General features: G+C 42.0%; 2 protein-coding genes across 2 annotated transcripts in view; both read right to left on the bottom strand.

The window, feature by feature from the left end:
- ARSB (arylsulfatase B) overlaps positions 1 to 11,412 on the bottom strand; it is a 161,265-nt gene extending 149,853 nt beyond the window's left edge. Inside the window, exon 1 of the mRNA XM_081505962.1 lies at positions 11,075 to 11,412. Coding sequence (XP_081362088.1) covers positions 11,075 to 11,380 — 306 coding nt within the window. The 5' untranslated portion in view covers positions 11,381 to 11,412. The remainder of the gene's footprint in view (positions 1 to 11,074) is intronic.
- A 10,661-nt stretch (positions 11,413 to 22,073) lies between these two features.
- Positions 22,074 to 22,336, bottom strand: part of DMGDH (dimethylglycine dehydrogenase) — a 155,374-nt gene continuing 155,111 nt past the window's right edge. The window contains exon 16 of the mRNA XM_081505960.1: positions 22,074 to 22,326. Coding sequence (XP_081362086.1) covers positions 22,323 to 22,326 — 4 coding nt within the window. The 3' untranslated portion in view covers positions 22,074 to 22,322. The remainder of the gene's footprint in view (positions 22,327 to 22,336) is intronic.

A 22,336-nucleotide genomic window follows, 5' to 3' on the forward strand; every position in this document is an offset into this window, starting at 1 on the left:
CTACCTTCAGTGTTTGCAGAGTAGGCACTGAATGGAGAGGGTCCTACAGATAGTAGAGGAGAGTCCAAAGAGGTTACTCTCTCCCTGTAGCTGTCTCTTCTTCATTAAACAAAGCCCCAAAAAACAGCTTCTCCTAAGATTTTACTTGAATGTCAAGGATTCCCTCCACAAAGGCAGAGTCTGCAGAGTTAGTCAAGGGCCTGGCTTGTCTCTGGGTGCTTTCTATGAGAAAACTGATGAGAAATCTTTGTTTACATATTTTGCTGCATGTAAAAATGTATTTGACCCCGTGAGTTATTCTGTCCCATGTAGACCTTGAATATACTATCAGGGTGGTCTCTTGAGAATTAAAAAAAAACACCACTCTCCCGGAAGGGGAGGAGGAAGGATGGCTCCCACATCAGAATCTCATAGGCAGTGTGTCTTTTGGAAGCTCAGAGTACTGGATTTCAGTTACTCTTATAATAAGCTCTCCCAAGGCCCAGGGAGACCCTGCTACTTACATGGCATGCGTGTGCGTGCTCAGCTGTGTCCAACTCTTTGCAGCCCCAAGCACTGCAGCCTGCCAGGCTTTCCTGTCCACGGTATTTTTCCAGGCAAGAATACTGGAGTGGGTTGCCATTTCTTACTCCATTCTCCATATGACAGAAGGATTCTTGGTTTGTTTTATTGGATTAGCACTTTGATGATGCAGTTATGAATTTTCAAAGAGCCAAAACTCCCTTTGCAGGTGAACAAGGTGGAAGTCTGAAGTCAAAACTTGACATGAAAAGCAAAATTTTCATATGTGTGTGTACTGGCAATGGATGTGCTGGCAATGGATGCTATTTCTCTGAACTTCAAGAGTGTCGAGATAACATCCAGGGGAACAGAGCAGGATTCTGCCTGTCGGTCTGACCTGAGCACGATGAACTCACTGCAGCTCTGTATTTGGGCAACACATCCTGCTGCAATATTTGAAAATTCCGAAAAATGGGCAGCTCTGCTCTTCTACATTATACACCAGGGAGCCTAAAGGAGAGCTTCACGACCAGAACACAATCGCAGAACATGCTGGGGGCCAGCCAGGAGTTCAGCAGTGCCAGCCTGGGCCTGGGCCAGAGCAGTACAGGGTTTAACCATGGCTGAGGACCACTCGTGCCACCTTAAGGTTTATCCCTGGAGAAGCCCCATGGAACAAACGGATAGTGGAGAATCTGCTCCCTCCCACTAAGCCTTCTAAAAAGCGGTCAGCTGCCCGCACTGCTGACGCCAAGAGCTACAGAACGCACATTATGTGTGCTGGGGGCCTGGCTTTGCCATCTGGCCTAGTCCTTCAGAACTCAGGCTGCAGAACTGGCCGGTGTCACTGACAGTTTTAAGGGTCAATTTATTTTGGTGTTGATTAGCGAAGAGTGTAAATCTCTCACTAAACCACAAAGGGATGTTGTTTGCAAAAGGAATAAAAAAGGCAAAAGCTGTTTCAGTGCCTTCCTGTTTAAATTATAAATCCAGTCGAGAGCCCAGAATGAAAAGGAAGGACAATATGGAGGAAACAGAATTTTTAGAAAAGTGATATGAATAAGGAAGCAGAGTTACCAGACAGTAACAGCTTATGCTCAGAGTGATTCTTGGAATAACAAACTTCAAATGTCAACCAACCTAAAAATCCCGTAAGTCAATGATTCATATTCCACTCAACTCCAAACTTTTTATCCCTCTTTTCCCATTATTTGGGAAGTAAAAAAGGTAAAAATTAGATTTTTTAAAAAAATATCTTCAACATTTGCAGACTAAGGGCTCCAGTTGCCCCTTCCCTCTTGGGAAATGCCTCTGGGCTCAGGCTAGGCTTAGGAAGAACACTTGGCTTCAATAAAAACAAAAGACCCATCAAAGCAAGTCACCCCCCCCCCACCTCCCTTTCCTTCAGCGAAGCCCTGACGTGTTTGCTGTAGAGGGCAGCCATCTTGCTTGTCAGTATGGAGCGGATGCATCCTTTACTCCTCCCCTCAAATGAGCACAGGAATAAAGATCTTCCCAACCCATGGATCAAACCTAGGTCTCCTGCATTGCAGGCAGATTCTTTACCAGCTGAGCCACCAGGAAAGTAAGTCATATGAACACTCCTAATGTGTGACTGGGCTTCCCAGGTGGCGCTAGTTGTAAAGAACTTGCCTGCCAATGCAGGAGACGTAAGAATCATGGGTTCGATTCCTGGGTGGGGAAGATGCCCTGGAGGAGGGCACAGCAACCCACTCCAGTCTTCTTGCCTGGAGTAGCCCATGGACAGAGGAGCCTTGTGGGCTCTAGTCCGTAGGAGTGCAAAGAGTTGGACATGACTGAAGTGACTGAGCACACGGCAGGCAATGTGTGACTACTTTTCCCCAAGACTCTGCCCTTTGCTTCCAACTCTTGACTCCTCTTTGCCCCACTTCTTAGAGTCAGGGAGAGGTGACCAGGGACAGGAGATGCTGAGAGGCACGCACTTGGAGGGCTGACAGAGACTGAGCAGGCAGGACACGAGGAATGAGGCAATGAGGAATAGCCGCAGGGAGGTGAGAGCCTGCCTAGACATAACCACTTCCTCCTTCCACATCGCGGTGAGCAACGCCCTCTTCTGCCTGCAGCTGTGGGGTCTTCCCTGCTCACATTCTTAAAGCAGACTAGAGGCAAAAGTCAAATATCACCCACCATGCTCCCACACAGCCTCCTTCCTAGATTTCCTGTCCAAGGTTCTGCTACAGGCGTGAGTGAAAAGGCGTGAAAGTGTCTTGTCCGTTTATCAATGTGATGAAGAGAAATGTGGCATGGGTCCCTTAAGAATGAAACCTTGGCATCATCTTTCATTGTTTTTATCCTCTGCCAAGGTTTATAGAGTCCTGGTGGAGTGGCCCCCTCAGTTCCCAAGGTAAGAATGTTCCCAGGTGAGGACCAAAGTTACTGTTTTCTTTTTTCCCCAGAAGGAAGTGCTTCTATAAAGGCTTACCAGTTTTGTTACCCTTTCATCTTTTTAATTTCTTAAAAAGGAAGCCAAAGCACTAGAAATGACCTGTCAACCCTAAGCAGTTAAGACAGTGAGCTCTTTCAGGAAACACACACGGTGTTAAAGCGCTTAGCAAAGTCTCATTTAGTTGCTCAACATCGGGTGCTTCTCTGGGTCAGGGACAAGCAGGGCAACCTAGTGGGAAAGTCGACTTGAGAATAGACAGCCACGCTGAAAATGTGAACTGGGAGTGCAGAGATGTAATGAACATTTTGCAGCAAATAAAGTCAAGTTGTAAGAATAAGGAAATTCAGGATTTTCAAGTCTTTGGTACTAATTAAAAGCAGTATACAAATTCTATTAGAAAAGTTGAAGGATTTTTATTTACTTATTCTCCCACTTTTATAAACATCTTTATTACATGTATTTTTTTATTTTTTTGGTACCCTAGGTGAGACATGAATCACAATCCCTGGCTTAGGATATGTGTGTTCTCTATTGAAATGTATTCAATACACAACACTATATAAATTTAACATGTGTCACATATTAATTTGATACATTTATACATTAAGATGTGATCACCATTGTACTGATAATTAGCACTTCTATCATATTATATAACTGTCTTCTTTTACTGGTTGGAATCATTAGCTTATAGTCTCCTAGCAAGTTCCATGCTTATAATACAATATTATTGTCTGTATCCACTGTGCTATGCATTAGATCTCTAAATCTTATTTACTACCTGTTGCAAGTTTGCACCCTCACACATCTGTCCTTAGATCATGTGGTACTGCAGAGGATAAACATAAGGATAAAAATATTCACAGATCATATATCTGAAGATGGTTTAGTATCTAATATATACCAGTGTTGGCAAGGATATAGGGAATTAGAATAGGATTTCCTATTCAAAATATAAATAAAATATAGATTTTTCAAAGATTTTTAAAATAGGGGATGAATGAGTCATAAGACTGTGGGAAGAAAACTAGCCAAAGTGGACAGAGACCTGAATTCCAGTCCCTGGAGTACCAGTAACTACTTAGCTCCTCTGCTGATCAGCCTCCCTCTCCCCTCCATCTAAACTCTGTGCAATTTTCACCAACATATGCAAGCTGTAAAAGTTTCAAATGTGAGGATTTTGAACAAATTAAACGTCTCAAAATAAAAGGTCGAATTCATATTCCTTTTTCAACAAGTTCCTAGCCTCACAGCAAGCAGCTCCTGCAGTGTCTGTAAAGCAGACACTGTTGGGCAAGAGTCATCTCTTTCTACCAGTAGGTGGAGACAGTGGGTATGATATGTGCTTTCCTGAAGTTAGAAACTTGCTCTAGTGAACACAAGAGTCTTAAAATCAAAGAAATTTAGAGCTAAAAAGAGACTTAGAGCTCACTCCAACTCTCATATATTATAGATGTGGAAAATCATGTCCTTTGAGGTCAGAGTCTGAAGGCTGACATGGCAAAGACTGAAACTTACATCTCAAAATTCTACTGGTCCTCTTCAGTAAATACTCTTAAAAGTTAAAAACCTAAAACTCAGCATTTCTTGGGAATAGAAAGTTCAATCACTGAAAACTTGTTTATCATTTTGTACTTTTCTACTCTAAAGTTTGATGATTAAGGAAGGGGGAATCTCTATCTGTGCTAAGTTCACAGATAAGACCACTAAGCAGTTCTTTCAAGTATCTAATTTTGAAATACTCAACACATTTCCTCATTTTATTGTCTAAAATTATGCAAAACACGTGACTCATTTTGAAATAAAACCCACCTCACTATTTTCACTTTACATTTAAAATATGGAATTCCTAGCTTGAAATGTAGTGGGTTAATTTTTCTCATCAAGATGTTTAGGAATGACTGAAATGTTAAAAAATAAAAGAGATTGTTTAGTAAATCTGAAGCAGCTCTTGCAATGATATTTTAAAATAAGTCTGAGTAGGCAAGATAGTATAATTGTTACAGACCTACACTGTCTGGGTCAAATCCTGATTCACAGACCCACAGCTTACCAGCCCCACGACCTTGAGCAAGTATCTTAACTACCTCATCATTTTCCTTGTAATCAAATAGGGATGATAATAGCAGGACCTATTTCACTGGGTTGCTGTAAGACTTAAATGAATCAATACATGTGAAATGCTTAGAATGGTACCAGAATATAGCATCTGAGGCCAGTGAGGCTCCTTGGCTCACCCAGAGATGCTTACCAATCTATAGATTCGATGCAATCCCTATCAAGCTACCAACAGCATTTTTCACAGAACTAGAACAAATAATTTCACAATTTGTATGGAAATACAAAAAACCTCGAATAGCCAAAGCAATCTTGAGAAAGAAGAATGGAACTGGAGGAATCAACCTGCTTAACTTCAGACTATACTACAAAGTTACAGTCATCAAGACAGTATGGTACTGGCACAAAGACAGAAATATAGATGAATGGAACAAAATAGAAACCCCATAGATAAATCCACGCACCTATGGACATCTTATCTTTGACAAAGGAGGCAAGAATATACAATGGAGAAAAGACAATCTCTTTTAACAAGTGGTGCTGGGAAAACTGGTCAACCACTTGTAAAAGAATGAAACTAGAACACTTTCTAACACCATACACAAAAATAAACTCAAAATGGAGTAAAGATCTAAATGTAAGACCAGAAACTATAAAACTCCTAGAGGAAAACATAGGCAAAACATTCTTTGACATAAATCAGGCAAGATCCTCTATGACCCACCTCCCAGAGTAGTGGAGATAAAAGCAAAAATAAACAAATGGGATCTAATTAAACTTAAAACCTTTTGCACAATGAAGGAAACTATAAGCAAGGTGAAAAGACAGCCTTCAGAATGGGAGAAAATAATAGCAAATGAAGCAACTGACAAACAATTAATCTCAAAAATATACAAACAGCTCATGTAGCTCAATACCAGCAAAATAAACAACCCAATCAAACAATGGGCCAAAGAACTAAACAGACATTTCTCCAAAGAAGACATACAGATGGCTAACAAACACATGAAAAAATGCACCACATCACTCATTATTAGAGAAATGCAAATCAAAACCACAGTGAGGTACCATCTCACACCAGTCAGAATGGCTGCTATCAAAAAGTCTACAAGCAATAAATTCTGGAGAGAGTGCAGAGAAAAGGGAGCCCTCTTACACTCTTGGTGGGAATGCAAACTAGTACAGCCACTATGGAGAACAGTGTGGAGATTCCTTAAAAAACTGAAAACAGATCTGCCATACAACCCAGCAATCCCACTGCTGGGCATACACACCGAGGAAACCAGAATTGAAAGCAACATGTGTACCCCAATGTTCATTGCAGCACTGTTTATAATAGCAATGACATGGAAACAACCTAGATGTTCATCGGCAGATGAATGGGTAAGAAAGCTGTGGTACATGTACACAATGGAATATTACTCAGCTATTAAAAGGAACACATTTAAATCAGTTCTAATGAGGTGGATGGAACTGGAGCCTATTATACAGAGTGAAGTAAGAAAGAAAAACACCAATACAATATATTAACACGTATATATGGAATTTAGAAAGATGGTAACAACGACACTACATGCGAGACAGCAAAAGAGACATAGATATAAAGAACAGACTTTTGGACTCTGTGGGAGAAGGCAAGGGTGGGGTGATTTGAGAGAACAGCATTGAAACATGTATATGACCGTATTTGAAATAGATCACCAGTCCAAGTTCAATGCATGAAACAGGGCATGAAACTCAAAGCCAGTACACTGGGACAAGCCAAAAGGATGGGATGGGGAGGGAGGTGGGAGTGCAGTTCGGGATGAGGGGACACATGTACACCTGTGGCTGATTCATGTCAGCTCAGTTCAGTCACTCAGTCGTGTCGACTCAGTGATGCCATGAACTGCAGCAAGCCAGGCCTCCCTGTCCATAACCAACTCCCAGAGTTCACCCAAACTCATGTCCATTGAGTCGGTGATGCCATCCAGCCATCTCATCCTCTGTTGTCCCCTTCTCCTCCTGCCTTCAATCCTTCCCAGCATCAGGGTCTTTTCCAATGAGTCAGCTATTCGCATGAGGTGGCCAAAGTATTGGAGTTTCAGCTTCAACATCAGTCCTTCCAATGAACACCCAGGACTGATCTCCTTTAGGATGGACTGGTTGGATCTCCTTGCAGTCCAAGGGACTCTCAAGAGTCTTCTCCAACACCACAGTTCAAAAGCATCAATTCTTCAGTGCTCAGCTTTCTTTAAAGTCCAACTCTCACATCCATGCATGACTACTGGAAAAACCATAGCCTTGACTAGACAGACCTTTGTTGACAAAGTTATATCTCTGCTTTTTAATATGCTGTCTAGGTTGGTCATAATTTTTCTTCCAAGGAGTAAGCATCTTTTAATTTCATGGCTGCAGTCACCATCTTCAGGGATTTCGGAGCCCAAAAAAATAAAGTCTGACACTGTTTCCACTGTTTCCCCATCTATTTGCCATGAAGTGATGGGACTGGATGCCACGATCTTAAGTTTTCTGAATGTTGAGCTTTAAGCCAACTTTTTCACTTTTTCCTCTTTTACTTTCATCAAGAGGCTCTTTAGTTCTTCTTCACTTTCTGCCATAAGGGTGGTGTCATCTGCATATCTGAGGTTATTGATATTTCTCCAGCAATCTTGATTCCAGCTTGTGCTTCATTCAGTTCAGCGTTTCTCATGATGTACTCTACATGTAAGTTAAATAAGCAGGGTGACAATATACAGCCTTGATGTACTCCTTTTCCTATTTGGAACCAGTCTGTTGTTCCGTGTCCACTTCTAACTGTTGCTTCCTGACCTGCATACAGGTTTCTCAAGAGGCAGGTCAGGTCTTCATCTCTTGAAGAATTTCTATACAGTTTATTGTGATCCACATAGTCAAAAGCTTTGGCATATTCAATAAATCAGAAATAGACATTTTTCTGGAACTCTCTTGCTTTTTTGATGATCCAGCAGATATTAGCAATTTGATCTCTGGTTCCTCTGCCTTTTCTAAAACCAGCTTGAACATCTGGAAGTTCACGGTTCACGTATTGCTGAAGCCTGGCTTGGAGAATTTTGTGCGTTACTTGACTAGCGTGTGAGATGAGTGCAATTGTGCGGTAGTTTGAGCATTCTTTGGCATTGCCTTTCTTTGGGATTGGAATGAAAACTGATCTTTTCCAGTCCTGTGACCACTGCTGAGTTTTCCAAATTTGCTGATATATTGAGTACAGCACTTTCACAGCATCATCTTTCAGGATTTGAAATAGCTCAACTGGAATTCCATCACCTCCACTAGCTTTATTCGTAGTGATGCTTCCTAAGGCCCACTTGACTTCCCATTCCAGGATGTCTGGCTCTAGGTGAGTGATCACACCATTGTGGTTATTTGGGTCGTGAAGATCTTTTTTGTATAGTTCTTCTGTGTATTCTTGCCACTTCTTCTTAATATCTTCTGCTTCTGTTCGGTCCATACCATTTCTGTCCTTTATCGAGCCCATCTTTGCATGAAATGTTCCCTTGGTATCTCTAATTTTCTTGAAGAGATCTCTAGTCTTTCCCAATCTGTTGTTTTCCTCTATTTCTTTGCATTGATGGCTGAGGAAGGCTTTCTTATCTCTCCTTGCTATTCTTTGGAACTCTGCATTCAGACGCTTATATCTTTCCTTTTCTCCTTTGTTTTTTGCTTCTCTTCTTTTCCCAACTATTTGTAAGGCCTCCTCAGACAGCCATTTTGCTTTTTTGCATTTCTTTTCCATGGGGATGGTCTTGATCCCTGTCTCCTGTACAATGTCATGAACCTCTGTCCATAGATCATCAGGCACTCAATTGGATCTAGTCCTTTAAATCTATTTGTCACTTCCACTGTATAATCATAAGGGATTTGATTTAGGTCATACCTGAATGGTCTAGTGGTTTTCCTCACTTTCTTCAATTTAAGTCTGAATTTGGCAATAATGAGTTCATGATCTGAGCCACAGTCAGCTCCTGGTCTTGTTTTTGCTGACTGTATAGAGTTTCTCCATCTTTGGCTAAAACCACCACAATATTGTAATTAGCCTCCAATTAAAATAAATAATTTTTAAAAATAAGATGTTACTAACCCAAGATAATTTCTAATTGAGTCTCTTGAACTCAGAATAAAATAGGGGAGAAAAGTCAAGCAAAATGTTTGGGAGGCTAGTTGCTGCAGTGAGTGGTCTCTAAACTCTTTTGGAGTAAGCAGCCTTTACCCTTCCTTCACTTCTTAACCTCAGGGTAGTCTAAAGACTCAACTTTGTTTTCCCACCAAAGATAAAATGTTGGTAACTGATCAGGGAGAATGCTCAGGGGCATAAGCAGTCAGTTATATGAACAAATTTTTAAAGTGTGGTATTTGCTTTCCTGTTCAAGACTGTTGGAAAGGAGGAAGTTGGGGAAATGAATGGCCCTCCCATTCTTCTGCAATTTGAGTTCAGTTTTCTTATTTCATATCAAATGTAGAACCATTTGGGCAGACTCTGTCTTCCCTTCGTTCCCCTCTTTACTCAGATGCACTTTTATTCCTACAAAGGGTCCAGGGTGACATCTGCATTCGAGCCGAGATTCCTGAGTCCACGTAGCAACCAGTCAGAGCTGTGGAAAGTATTTAGGGCTGATGGTGAAGGGAACCATCCTTTACCTCCACTGCAAACTTTGAGTTGTGTTTCAGTCTTATCTTTTCTGTTTCTAACAGTCTCAGACCACTACGCAAATCTTTACTGCAAGTGAACCCTTCCCTTCCCTTGAACTCAGGACATGAGGCTAGGGTTGATCTGAAAGGCTACATGAACACAGATTTGGAAGGGTAAAGTTCAAGCACATCCCTGTGACTCACAGTAAGGGGTTGTTGAATAAACAGTACATCCATGTGGAGGTGTGCTTGTGTTCTCAAGAAGTACCTGTTTATTGTATTTATCATAGTCATAATCACAAAATGTCAATCTTATTCGGGTTAAGAAAAAAAATCCAATTTGAGAGGCCTGAGATGACTAGTGGATACAAGAAAGGCATGGAACTCCTTTTTACCACTTTCTAGCTATGTGATTCTGCCAACTAAGAACTGGCACTTGCCATCTGCCTCTACAAGGGTTGGGTCACAAGCCACTACAGTTTCTGACCTTCAACACCCCCTGGAGGGAGTTCAGGGTTGAGATTAGGAATGAGGCACTCTGTGCTCTGGGAAAAATTGGCAGAGCAGGCCTTCAGAGAGTTAGATATTTTCAGGAAAAGATTTATCAGCCCAAGTCTTACATCTCCTCATATCCAGAAAAGCACTGAAGTCATTAACTGATGACTAGCAGCAAGCCTCTGCAAAAACGTGTGCTTGACTGCACACACACCCCAGCCTTCACTAAAATCACATGTAATGCTGACCTTTCCCTACCTCTATGGAGAAGTGTCTCAGGTATTCCAAACGCTGTCTGGGGCTTCCCTGGTGGCTCAGACGGTAAAGAATCCGCCTGCAGTGCAGGAGACCCGGTTTGATCCCTGGATGGGGAAAGTCATCAGCCCAAGAAATATCAATCTGGTTTTCATTCCAGGGCTGCTGAGAACTTGGAAAAACTAAACCTTTGGTAGGGCAGTCCTAATGTAGGACCGCTAGGTTCGCAGGGAAACAAAACCTGCCCCACTGTTAACGCGCCCCCCGCCCCCCCCCGGCTTTCCTGGGTCCCCATCTCCCCCTGCTCCATTCCTGGGGGCCCCTCCCTTCTCTATCCTCCCACTTTAAGGCCGCTAGGCAGAGTCCACGCGGGCCTTCTGCCTACTGACTCGCAACGCCCCGCAGCTGGCACTGCCCAGAAGCCCCTTCCCCGGGACCTTCCGAAAACCGAAGGCAGAAACCCCCCGGGAGAGGTGGGGCACAGGAGGACGCGGGGGAGGCGGGGGTGTGCCAGGAGCCGGGCATGCGCAGACTCCGCCGCGGGCTGCGGGCCTGGGAGGAGCGAGCGCGGCGCCGCCCGTGAGAGAAGCCGCCCCTTCGCGAGTCCGGCCGGGGACGCAGCCGGCTGTTCGGGCTCGGGCCCACTTCTAAGAGGCTCGCGGGCCGGGCAGGCCCCGGGGCGCTGCGTACCTGGTAGCGGCCGGTGAGCAGCTGGCTCCGCGAGGGCGTGCACAGCGGCTGCGTGTAGTAGTTGTCCAGCAGCACCCCGCCGGCCGCCAGCGCGTCCAGGCGCGGCGTGCGGATGGCCGACCCGTGGAAGCTCACGTCGTTCCAGCCCAAGTCGTCCGCCAGCACGAAGACGAGGTGGGGCGGCCGGCCGGCCCCGGCGCCCGAGCCCGGCGGCAGCGGCAGCAGCAGCAGCAGCCCGAGCGGGAGGACGGCGGGGAGCAGCGGCCCGGGGCCTCGCGGCGGGCTCGCGGCGCCGCGCGCGCCCATCCTGCGCCGCTCGCCGTGCCCGCGTTTGTGGCGGCGCCGCCGGCCCCAGGCACCGCTTATAGAAGCAGGAACTGGGCGGCCCGGGCCCGCCCCGCCCCGGCTCGGGACTTCACCCCCAGCTGGCCGCGGGCAGGGGAGACCCGCGCCCGCCGCCTCCGACGCGGGCCGGTGGGGAGGAGTCAGCCGGGAAGAAGCCGGGCCGAGCCTGCTGCCGCGCTCCGTGGCAACTCCGTGGGTGCTGGAAAGCGGCCAAGACTTCTTATCTTTCCACGGAAGAACTGTGCCTCGTGGCACCCCTGAAACAGAGCAGATCTGTTCTTTTTACTAATTCTTCACAGCTTACAAAGCATGTTTCACATCCCTCATTTCTTTACATCTTGAAACAACCCTGCCAGGAATCACAATTACTGCCTACCCCCAGACCCCAATAAAGAAACAATAAACAAGCTTGTAGTTGGCTGAGCCTAACTCAAACTCAGTTCTGACTCCACATCTTGAGCTATGATGTTTTAAAGGTCGTGACTCATTTCTAGCAGAATTATTTCTGACCAAAGAACCCGGCGTCGTGCAGGTGGGAGAACGATGAAGAGACAGAGATCTGATGTTTCCGATTCATTTAAGAATAGAGCACGCCTGTGAAGCCACTTCCTCCCCACCAGGAAAAAAAAAAAAAAAAAAAGGTCAAATACAAAATACACACTCCGACTGCACGGGGCCCTTTTACAGATGCAGTTGTACTTAGGCTACACTGGGTGTTGATTGAGCTGCTGTTTGGGTGCTGAGCAGCTCACTAACCTGTCAAGTTCATGCTTCCTTTAAGAGCGGTGCTTTGAGCTTTAATCGCTCAGTCGTGCCCGGCTCTGTGCGACCCCACGGACTGCAGCCTGCCAGCCTCCTCTGTCCATGGGATTCTCCAGGCAAGAACACTGGAGTGGGTTGCCATGCCCTGCTCCAGGGGATCTTCCCAACCCAGGGATAGAATCCAGGTCTCCCGCATTGCAGGCATATTCTTTACCGTATGAGCCACCAGCTGGCTCTCCCACAATCAAATAGTGAACCAAAGAAATGAAATACCTAATTTGCCTTAAATACTCTGTGGATGGAAGGAAAAATTCCCTTAGCTATGTGCTCACTGAATGGGGAAGTTAGCCTTATGACCAGTATATTCCCATTGCCATCAAGACTCAGCCTTCTCTGTGTCTGGAGACAGACAAGAACTGTTAACAGTTGTAGGGGACGACATTTTGCACAGCATCCTTTCAGGTTATCTGCATCTGATTCCATGGGAATCATTTTACAACTTTATAGGTTGTAGGTAACCTATAGGTTGTAGATAACCAGCCAGCTATAGGCGATGAAAACTAATTGTGCGTGTTAGTTGTTCAGTCTTGTCTGTTTCTTTGAGACCCCATAGCCCTACAGTCTCCTCTGTCCATGGAATTCTCCAGGCAAGAATACTGAGAGTGGGTTGCCATTTCCATCTCCAGATGATCTTCCAGACCCAGGGATTGAACCAGGGTCTCCTGCATTGCAGGGAGATTCTTTACCATCTGAGCCACCAGGTTTATACACATGCAAATGAATTCTATCCAGTGGAGTGGCACCCTCACCACCACCACTGTAGAAAGAAGTTTTGCCTCCACTTACACATGTCATATTCCTGATCTGTTCCTTGGATTTCCTCTGAACTGCTATTAACACTTCACCAATTTTCTCATTAATGAGTTAAATAAGATCTTTAACATGTATTCATTTTTATATATTCATAAGGGTCGTGATTTTATCTTTTTTAAAAAATAATTATACTTTAGGACATTTTAGACTATTTCCCTCTTACATACATAGAATTTTTTTTCTTTGCAGATGTAGATTAGTTTATGTTACTTCCACTTTTCACCTCTGGTGGAATAAAAAAAAATTAACAGGAAAAAATTTTAATTTAGCATTAAAGTAATAAGAATTTTTTAAATCATTAAAATTTTTATTTCACTGATAAATTATTTTAGATAAAATTCTTTGCTATGGATATTTTAATGCTTAAATAACAATGCAAATTTCTATTGATTTTCCTGGTTTCTACTCACAGGGCATAAAGTAATAATATCGATGACATTTTCTTTTTTCTACATGAAGTGATTGACTAAGAAGTATGAGAGTGGCAAAAAAATGCATTTTTCTTTATACCAAAGATAATTTTGAAGAATTGTTTGAGTCTCGTTATGTAAAGGCTTGACAATTTCATTTAAAGACCTTATAAGAGACCTTAAAGGACTAAGAATTTTCCACAGTGGCCTTGCATGTCCCTCTCCCCATTAGTGTTCCTGCCTACCCTCCCTGATAGAAATCAAATTGCCCAAACAGTGGCTGCTAATCTGCAGAACAATTCCTCCTTTGACCAACTGCTCTAGAAACTACTAAACTTGCACTGAGCCTTCCCATGTCCTGATGGGAACAAGCTTATTTTAATATTACTCTGGAAATGTGCACCTGAGCTAATGAAAAAGAGTTAATTCTATTTTTCATCTGTATATTGAACACCTGTGATGTACAGTACTGGCTAGTTATTATAAATTTTCTTAGTTGGAGTTAGTCTGTTGTTTCCTAATGATTAGGCTCAGGTTATGGGTTTGTGAAGAAATATTGCAAAAAATGATGTTGCATTCTTGATGCTTCTTACTAAGAAGCACATGCTGAGTTGCTTTAGTATTTGAGAACTTTGTTAAGGTGGCCATTTCTTCACTGTAAAGTTACTATTTTCCCCTTTGTAATTAGTAATTATTTGAGGGAAAATACTTTGAGAATATGTATATATTCTGTCATTCCTAAAACGTTTGCTTATTAGTTTTAGTACCCTCAATGCTTCTTACTTCAATCAATATTAGGATGGTTGCCTATTGGTGATTTTCCAATTCCGTCATTCTTCCTATAATCACCAGTTGTCTTTCTACTGTAAGGAAGAACTTTATGTTCTTCTCCATTTATTTATTTATATCACTATGAACTCACAGGTTCTTATTTTAGTCAGTATGCTATAACACTTTAATTATTTCAGTGCTCAAATTTCCTCTGATTTGGCCAGAGGGTATCCCTTCAGTCTGGTTCCAGTGTCCTTTCAGCATGTCTTCTTTAATCCTTGAGTACTCCCTTACTTTTTGGTACAAGATATTCTAGATTTATCTTATATTCTTCCTTCCCCAACCCTAGAGTCATCCACTTCTCCAAGGAACCCTGATGCTTTTTAGTGGAGGATGGCTTCTAGAAGGGCTTCCCTGGTGGTTCAGCAAGTAAAGAATCACCTGCAATGCAGAGTCACGGGCAGGAGACATGGGAAATGTGGTTTTGATCCCTGGGTCAGGAAGATCCCCTGGGGAAGGCAAATGGCAACTCACTCCAGTATTCCTACCTGAAAAAAGATATCCGAAGATCTGTGCTGTAAATGTACTTATTGTTACCTGGCTGTCACTGCTTGTAGGATCTCTCACTATAGATAGAAGCCAGATATATGTGTACACATATACACATACCTTAAGTATGAGTTCATAGTGAATACCTCCAATTCTATTTTCCCCTTTTCCATATGTATATGGGTTGTATTAATTTTCACTATCACCAGTCATTAAAAATTACTATACTATACTTTTTTAATTAACTAATTTTTTTATTAACTTATTTTAGTTGGAGGCTAATTACTTTACCATATTGTAGTGGTTTTTGCCATACATTGATATGAATCAGCCGTGGGTTTACATGTGTTCCCCATCCTGAACCCCCCTCCCCATCCCATCCCTCTGGGTCATCCCATTGCACCAGCCCTGAGCACTTGTCTCATGCATCGAACCTGGACTGGCAATCTGTTTCACATATGATAATATACATGTTTCAATGCTATTCTCTCAGATCATCCCACCCTGGCCTTCTCCCACAGAGTCCAAAGGACTGTTCTTTACATCTGTGTCTCTTTTGCTGTCTTGCATATAGGGTCATTGTTACCATCTTTCTAAATTCCATATATATGCGTTAGTATATTGTATTGGTGTTTTTCTTTCTAGCTTACTTCACTCTGTATGCTGCTGCTGCTGCTGCTAAGTCGCTTCAGTCTTGTCCGACTCTGTGCGACCCCAGAGACGGCAGCCTACCGGGCTCCTCCGTCCCTGGGATTCTCCAGGCAAGAACACTGGAGTGGGTTGCCATTTCCTTCTCCACTTCACTCTGTATAATGGGCTCCAGTTTCATCCACCTCATTAGAACTGATTCAAATGTATTCTTTTTAATGGCTGAGTAATATTGCCGGGAGAAATATCAATAACCTCAGATATGCAGATGACACCATGCTTATGGCAGAAAGTGAAGAAGAACTAAAGAGCCTCTTGATGAAAGTGAAAGAGGAGAGTGAAAAAGTTGGCTTAAAGCTCAACGTTCAGAAAACTAAGATCATGGCATCTGGTCCCATCACTTCATGGGAAATAGATGGGGAAACAGTGCAAACAGTGTCAGACTTTATTTTTTTTGGCTCCAAAATCACTGCTGATGGTGATTGCAGCCATGAAATTAAAAGACGCTTACTCCTTCAAAGGAAGGTTATGACCAACCTAGATAGCATATTTAAAAGCAGAGACATTACTTTGCCAACAAAGGTCCGTCTAGTCAAGGCTATGGTTTTTCCAGTGGTCATGTATGGATGTGAGAGTTGGACGGTGAAGAAAGCTGAGCACCGCAGAATTGATGCTTTTGAACTGTGGTGTTGGAGAAGACTCTTGAGAGTCCCTTGGACTGCAAGGAGATCCAACCAGTCCATCTTAAAGGAGATCAGTCCTGGGTGTTCATTGGAAGGACTGATGTTGAAGCTGAAACTCCAGTACTTTGGCTACCTCATGCGAAGAGTTGACTCATTGGAAAAGACCCTAGTGCTGGGAAGGATTGGGGGCAGGAGGAGAAGGGGACAACAGAGAATGAGATGGTTGGACAGCATCACTGACTCGATGGACATGGGTTTGGGTAAACTCCGAGAGTTGGTGATGGACAGGGAGGCCTGGCGTGCTGCGATTCATGGAGTCGCAAAGAGTCGGACACGACTGAGCAACTGAACTGAACTGAATATTCCATTGTGTATATGTACCACAGCTTTCTTATCCATTCGTCTGCTGATGGACATCTAGGTTGCTTCCATGTCCTGGCTATTATAAACAGTGCTGCGATGAACATTGGGGTACACATGTCTCTTTCAATTCTGGTTTCCTCGGTGTGTATGCCCAGCAGTGGGATTGCTGGGTCATTTTTTGCCAATCTGATAAGAAAAATGGTACCTCAGTATACCTGGTGTTTGTTTTTGTATTTCTCTTATTATGAGTAAGGTTAAAAATCTTTTCTTATGTTGAAGGGACATTTTTACATTATTTTTGTGAACTGTCCATGTCAGTTTCAATTGGGTTTTTGGTCATTTCCCCATCATTTTAAAGAGTTCTTTATTAGCTGTATTACCTCTTTGTGATTGACATCACAAATATTTTCTCCCAGTTTGTCCACTGTCAAATATTTTGGTATAGCGTTTTTTGACATGCCAAATTTGTTTTTCTGCAGACAAATTTATCAATATTTTCCTGTTGTAGTGCATCTGGATTTGAGTCATAGTTAGATTTTCCTTACACTAATGTTACAGTCAAGTGCACTCATATATTTTTCTAGTACTTGTATTCAGTTTTTACATTTAGATCCCTGATCCACTGGCATTTATATTTGTGTATGATGTGAGATAGGGATCTAATTTTATCTTTTTCCAAATGGTTCCTCAGTTTTCCCACCACCGTTCATAAAAAGGATAGAGAAGTCCACCATTGTTCCAGTGATATGAGATGCAAACTTGATTACATGCTTAATTTCCATATGGGCTTCCCTGATAGCTCAGGGAAAGATAGGCTCGATAAAGGACAGAAATGGTATGGACCTAACAGAAGCAGAAGATATTAAGAAGAGGTGGCAAGAATACACAGAACAACTGTACAAAAAAGATCTTCACAACCCAGATAATCACGATGGTGTGATCACTCACCTAGAGCCAGACATCCTGGAATGGGAAGTCAAGTGGGCCTTAGAAAGCATCACTACGAACAAAGCTAGTGGAGGTGATGGAATTACAGTTGAGCTATTTCAAATCCTCAAAGGTGATGCTGTGAAAGTGCTGCACTCAATATGCCAGCAAATTTGGAAAACTCATCAGTGGTCACAGGACTGGAAGAGGTCAGTCTTCGTTCCAATCCCAAAGAAAGGCAATGCCAAAGAATGCTCAAACTACCGCACAATTGCACTCATCTCACATGCTAGTAAAGTAATGCTCAAAATTCTCCAAGCCAGGCTTCAGCAATACGTGAACCATGAACTTCCAGATGTTCAAGCTGGTTTTAGAAAAGGCAGAGGAACCAGAGATCAAATTGCTAATATCTGCTGGATCATCAAAAAAGCAAGAGAGTTCCAGAAAAACATCTATTTCTGCTTTATTGACTACGCCAAAGCCTTTGACTGTGTGGATCACAACAAACTGTGGAAAATTCTGAAAGAGATGGGAATACCAGACCATCTGACCTGTCTCTTGAGAAACCTGTATGCAGGTCAGGAAGCAACAGTTAGAACTGGACATGGAACAACAGACTGGTTCCAAATAGGAAAAGGAGTACGTCAAGGCTGTATGTTGTCACCCTGCTTCTTTAACTTATATGCAGAGTACATCATGAGAAATGCTGGGCTGGAAGAAACACAAGCTGGAATCAAGATTGCCGGGAGAAATATCAATAACCTCAGATATGCGGATGACACCACCCTTATGGCAGAAAGTGAAGAGAACTAAAGAGCCTCTTGATGAAAGTGAAAGAGGAGAGTGAAAATGTTGGCTTAAAGCTCAACGTTCAGAAAACTAAGATCATGGCATCTGGTCCCATCACTTCATGGGAAATAGATGGGGAAACAGTGCAAACAGTGTCAGACTTTATTTTTTTGGGCTCCAAAATCACTGGTGATGGTGATTGCAGCCATGAAATTAAAAGACGCTTACTCCTTGGAAGGAAGGTTATGACCAACCTAGATAGCATGTTTAAAAGCAGAGACATTACTTTGCCAACAAAGGTCCGTCTAGTCAAGGCTATGGTTTTTCCAGTGGTCATGTATGGATGTGAGAGTTGGACGGTGAAGAAAGCTGAGCGCCGAAGAATTGATGCTTTTGAACTGTGGTGTTGGAGAAGACTCTTGAGAGTCCCTCGGACTGCAAGGAGATCCCATCAATCCATCCTAAAAGAGATCAATCCTGGGTGTTCATTGAAAGGTCTGATGTTGAAGCTGAAACTCCAATACTTTGGCCACCTCATGTGAAGGGTTGACTCATTGGAAAATACCCTAATGCTGGGTAGGATTGGGGGTGGAAGGAGAAGGCGACGACAGAGGATGAGATGGTTGGATGGCATCACCGACTCGATGGACATGGGTTTGGGTGGACTCTGGGAGTTGGTGATGGACAGAGAGGCCTGGCGTGCTGCAATTCATGGGGTCGCAAAGAGTCGGACACGACTGAGCAACTGAACTGAACTGATAGGTCAGTTGGTAAAGAATCTGCCTGTAATCCAGGAGACCCCGGTTTGATTCCTGGGTCGGGAAGATCCACTGGAGAAGGGATAGGCTACCCAGTTCAGTATTCTTGGGCTTCCCTTGTGACTCAGCAGGTAAAGAACCCGCCTTATGTGTGGGTCTATTTCTGGGCTTTCTATTCCACTGTCCTACCTGTTGACTCATGAACTCAATACCACACGGATTCAGTTATAGAGGCTTTACAATATATTTTAATGAGTGATGGGGACTGACTCCTCAGAGCTTTTAATTATTTTTCTGACTATTCCTGCATGTTTTACATAAACTTTAATATCAACCTGTTTGTTGGTATTTTATTGGAATTGCATTAAATTTATAAACTAAGGACAGCTTAAATCTTTACATGAAATTGCCTATCTAAAATAAAAGGTTATCTTTCATTTATTAAAGTCTACATTTGTGTCTTTTAGAAGTGTTTTAACATTTTTCCTCATATTGACTTTGTACTTTTCTTGTTAAATTTATGCCTAAGTATTTTATCTTCTCTGTTGCTACTGAAATGGGGCTTTCTTTAACTTTTCCTCTATCTTTTAACTAGTTATTATTTGTGAACATGAAGGCTACTGACTTCTATATGGTAATTTATATTCTGCCAAATAATTATTTTATTGTTTGAGTTAATTTAATCATTGATTTTTTTAGGGTTCCCCACTACATAAGCACATAAAATAATACAGATAAAAAAACATTCCCATCAGTTTGAAAATGCAAAAATTAGGACTGAAAGAAAGGCAGCTCCTAACTCACAAATAGGTATTAAACTTAATTGTTTGGTAGATGAGGTGCTTGGAACTTGGGATATATTTTTTACATAGAAAAGATATTAGAGTCACCTAATTTACATTCTAACCCACACAAAACCTATTTGGCCCATAGTTTAAAATCGTTTAACTCCTAAAGTCAGTAAGAAAAAGATCAACATACACTTTTAAATAGGCAAAATATAGGAACCTAATAATTTACAGAAAAGGAAATGTAAGTAGTTATTAAATATATGAATATATATTTAACCTCACTCAAAGGAGAAATACAAATTGAAACCAGTAGTATACCACTGATACTAGTGAGAACTTAACTATTTTGAGTAAAACAAGCCCTCATATATGAATCACAGAAGTGAAATTTGGCATAACCCCTATGGGAACAATTTTGCATATCTATCAAAATGCACATATACTTTAATCCAGCAATCCCAGTTATAGGAATTTATCCTCCAGATATACTCAGTGTGAGAAATATCATATACATCAAGATATTCATTTTAGCCTTATTTTTATTAGAAAAATGTAAATAGCTAGGCCTGGTCAAAATAATTATGAGACACTAAGCTATCATTTAAAAGGGTGATATGGAATAATCTCCAAGATATACTGTTAATTTTTTTTAAGTTTGGCAAAGAACATTATTCTTGGTATGTCTTAATTTGCTTAAAATTACATGTATGGTTGGATAGTATCACCAATTCAATGGACATGAGCTTAGGCAAACTCGGGGTGATGGTGAGGGACAGGGAAGCCTGGCATGTTGCAGTCCATTTGGTCATGAAAAGTCAGACATGACTTGGTGACTGAACAGCAACAACAAAATTACATGTATAAATGTGTATATATACACACACACATATATTCATATATTGAAAGAGATAAATGCTTACATACTTATCTCAGAAAGGATATAGAAGAAATGATAACACTGGATGTCTCTTGAGAGGCAGCTGATCCTGGACAGGGAGAGGAGGCAAACTAACTTTCACAATATATCGTTTATATCTAAATTTTAAACTCTGAGCATGTATTATCTGTTCCTAATAATATTATTATTAATAATTTGGTAGTAACATAATTTACATTTAAACAAAAAGTAAAATTCATTTTAAGTTAGGACAGAGGGCCAAGAATAAATATGCCCCCAGAACAGGGCTGTAAGCCCACAGGCCATGCACTGAGAAAATCATGCAGATGCTTTTGCTGTACTTCTTTATTTCTCTGGTTTGCAGAGTCTTGGCTTCTTGTCGTGGTTCTAATGGGCTACAAGCTATGCTCAGAAGTCATGAAGTCTCTGTTCAATGCTTGTCTCAACCTGTTTGGTTTCAGTGCCTCTGAATATGATAAACATTGCGTTCAAAGACTGTTTCCCTAAAGGTTTAACCATTGGGGGTAGAGATAAGAATGGCAAGAGGCCTTTCTTCAGAGAGAAAAACTGAAGTTTACTAACCAAATGTGGTAAATTGTGGTTGGCGTTACTCATTGCCCCATTAATACCTTGAATAGTTTAGAAGGAGATAGACTTGAACATCAGAAAGAACAGACAAACTTTGTCATTTTAGATGTTTAGCTATTAAACTATTTTCAAAATATATTTAGCTTTGAAAATCAATTTGGGATGGGATTTGTTTCTACCATATCTAAGTGAGAGGGTCAAGTGAAGTGAAAGTCACTCAGTCATGTCCAACTTTTTGTGACTCCATGGACTATAGAGTCCATGGAATTCTCCAGGCCAGCATACTGGAGTGGATAGCCTTTCCCTTCTCCAGGGGATCTTCCCAACCCAGGGACTGAACCCAGGTCTCCCACATTGCGAGCAGATTTTTTACCAGCTGAGCCACAAGGGAAGCAGAGGGAGTCAGAGTCTTCTTAAAGGCCTATAAGGTCACATTTTAAACTTGGAGATGAGTTTAAGTTGCCAGTGGTTACATGCATCAGTTATGTGCATTAACCGTTATCCGTGCTAACTACTGTCAAAGCATTAAGAATCATCAAGCTTACAAGCATGTAGGAAGGTAATCCTCTCTAAGAAGTATCTTCCATTTATTGTTGATTTTGTTTTGTCTGTTAGTGTAAGTATGTGTATTGAGAAGAAGAGGATCAGTTTTTTAAAAAGAAGAGATATTTCCTTCATCTCTGAAAATTCTCGCAGTGTCTAAAATTGAGAATCTGATTAAAAACTGCTATGGCCAACTCAAATTGAAACTCCTTTGACCTTCTTATCCTGCTTGTTGCTTATCACCTCCTCAAAACCAACTAGATGAGAGTAGAGAGTGGAAAATAGTACCATTCGCATAAAAAGATTTTGACATAGCATTTTTTGTGTGCTTAAGATAGTGCACAACACTGTACATAGGTCAATGAATTCTCACAAAGTGGACAGACTCAACCAACCACCTCTCTGGTCAAGAAACAGGATGTTACCAGCATGGATATATCTTTTCTATGGTTCCAGCTCCCACTAGCAGCTCCAACCTGTATGAGTCATAGTGTCAGCTTGGCAGCTGGCATCTCTCACTGGTTTTCCATGTTAAGTTTCCTCCTTTGAACTACCTGGCAAGAT

The sequence above is a fragment of the Giraffa tippelskirchi genome, chromosome 7 (assembly GCF_054371585.1).
Source record: "Giraffa tippelskirchi isolate mGirTip1 chromosome 7, T2T-mGirTip1v1.2.pri, whole genome shotgun sequence".
NCBI lineage: Eukaryota > Metazoa > Chordata > Mammalia > Artiodactyla > Giraffidae > Giraffa > Giraffa tippelskirchi.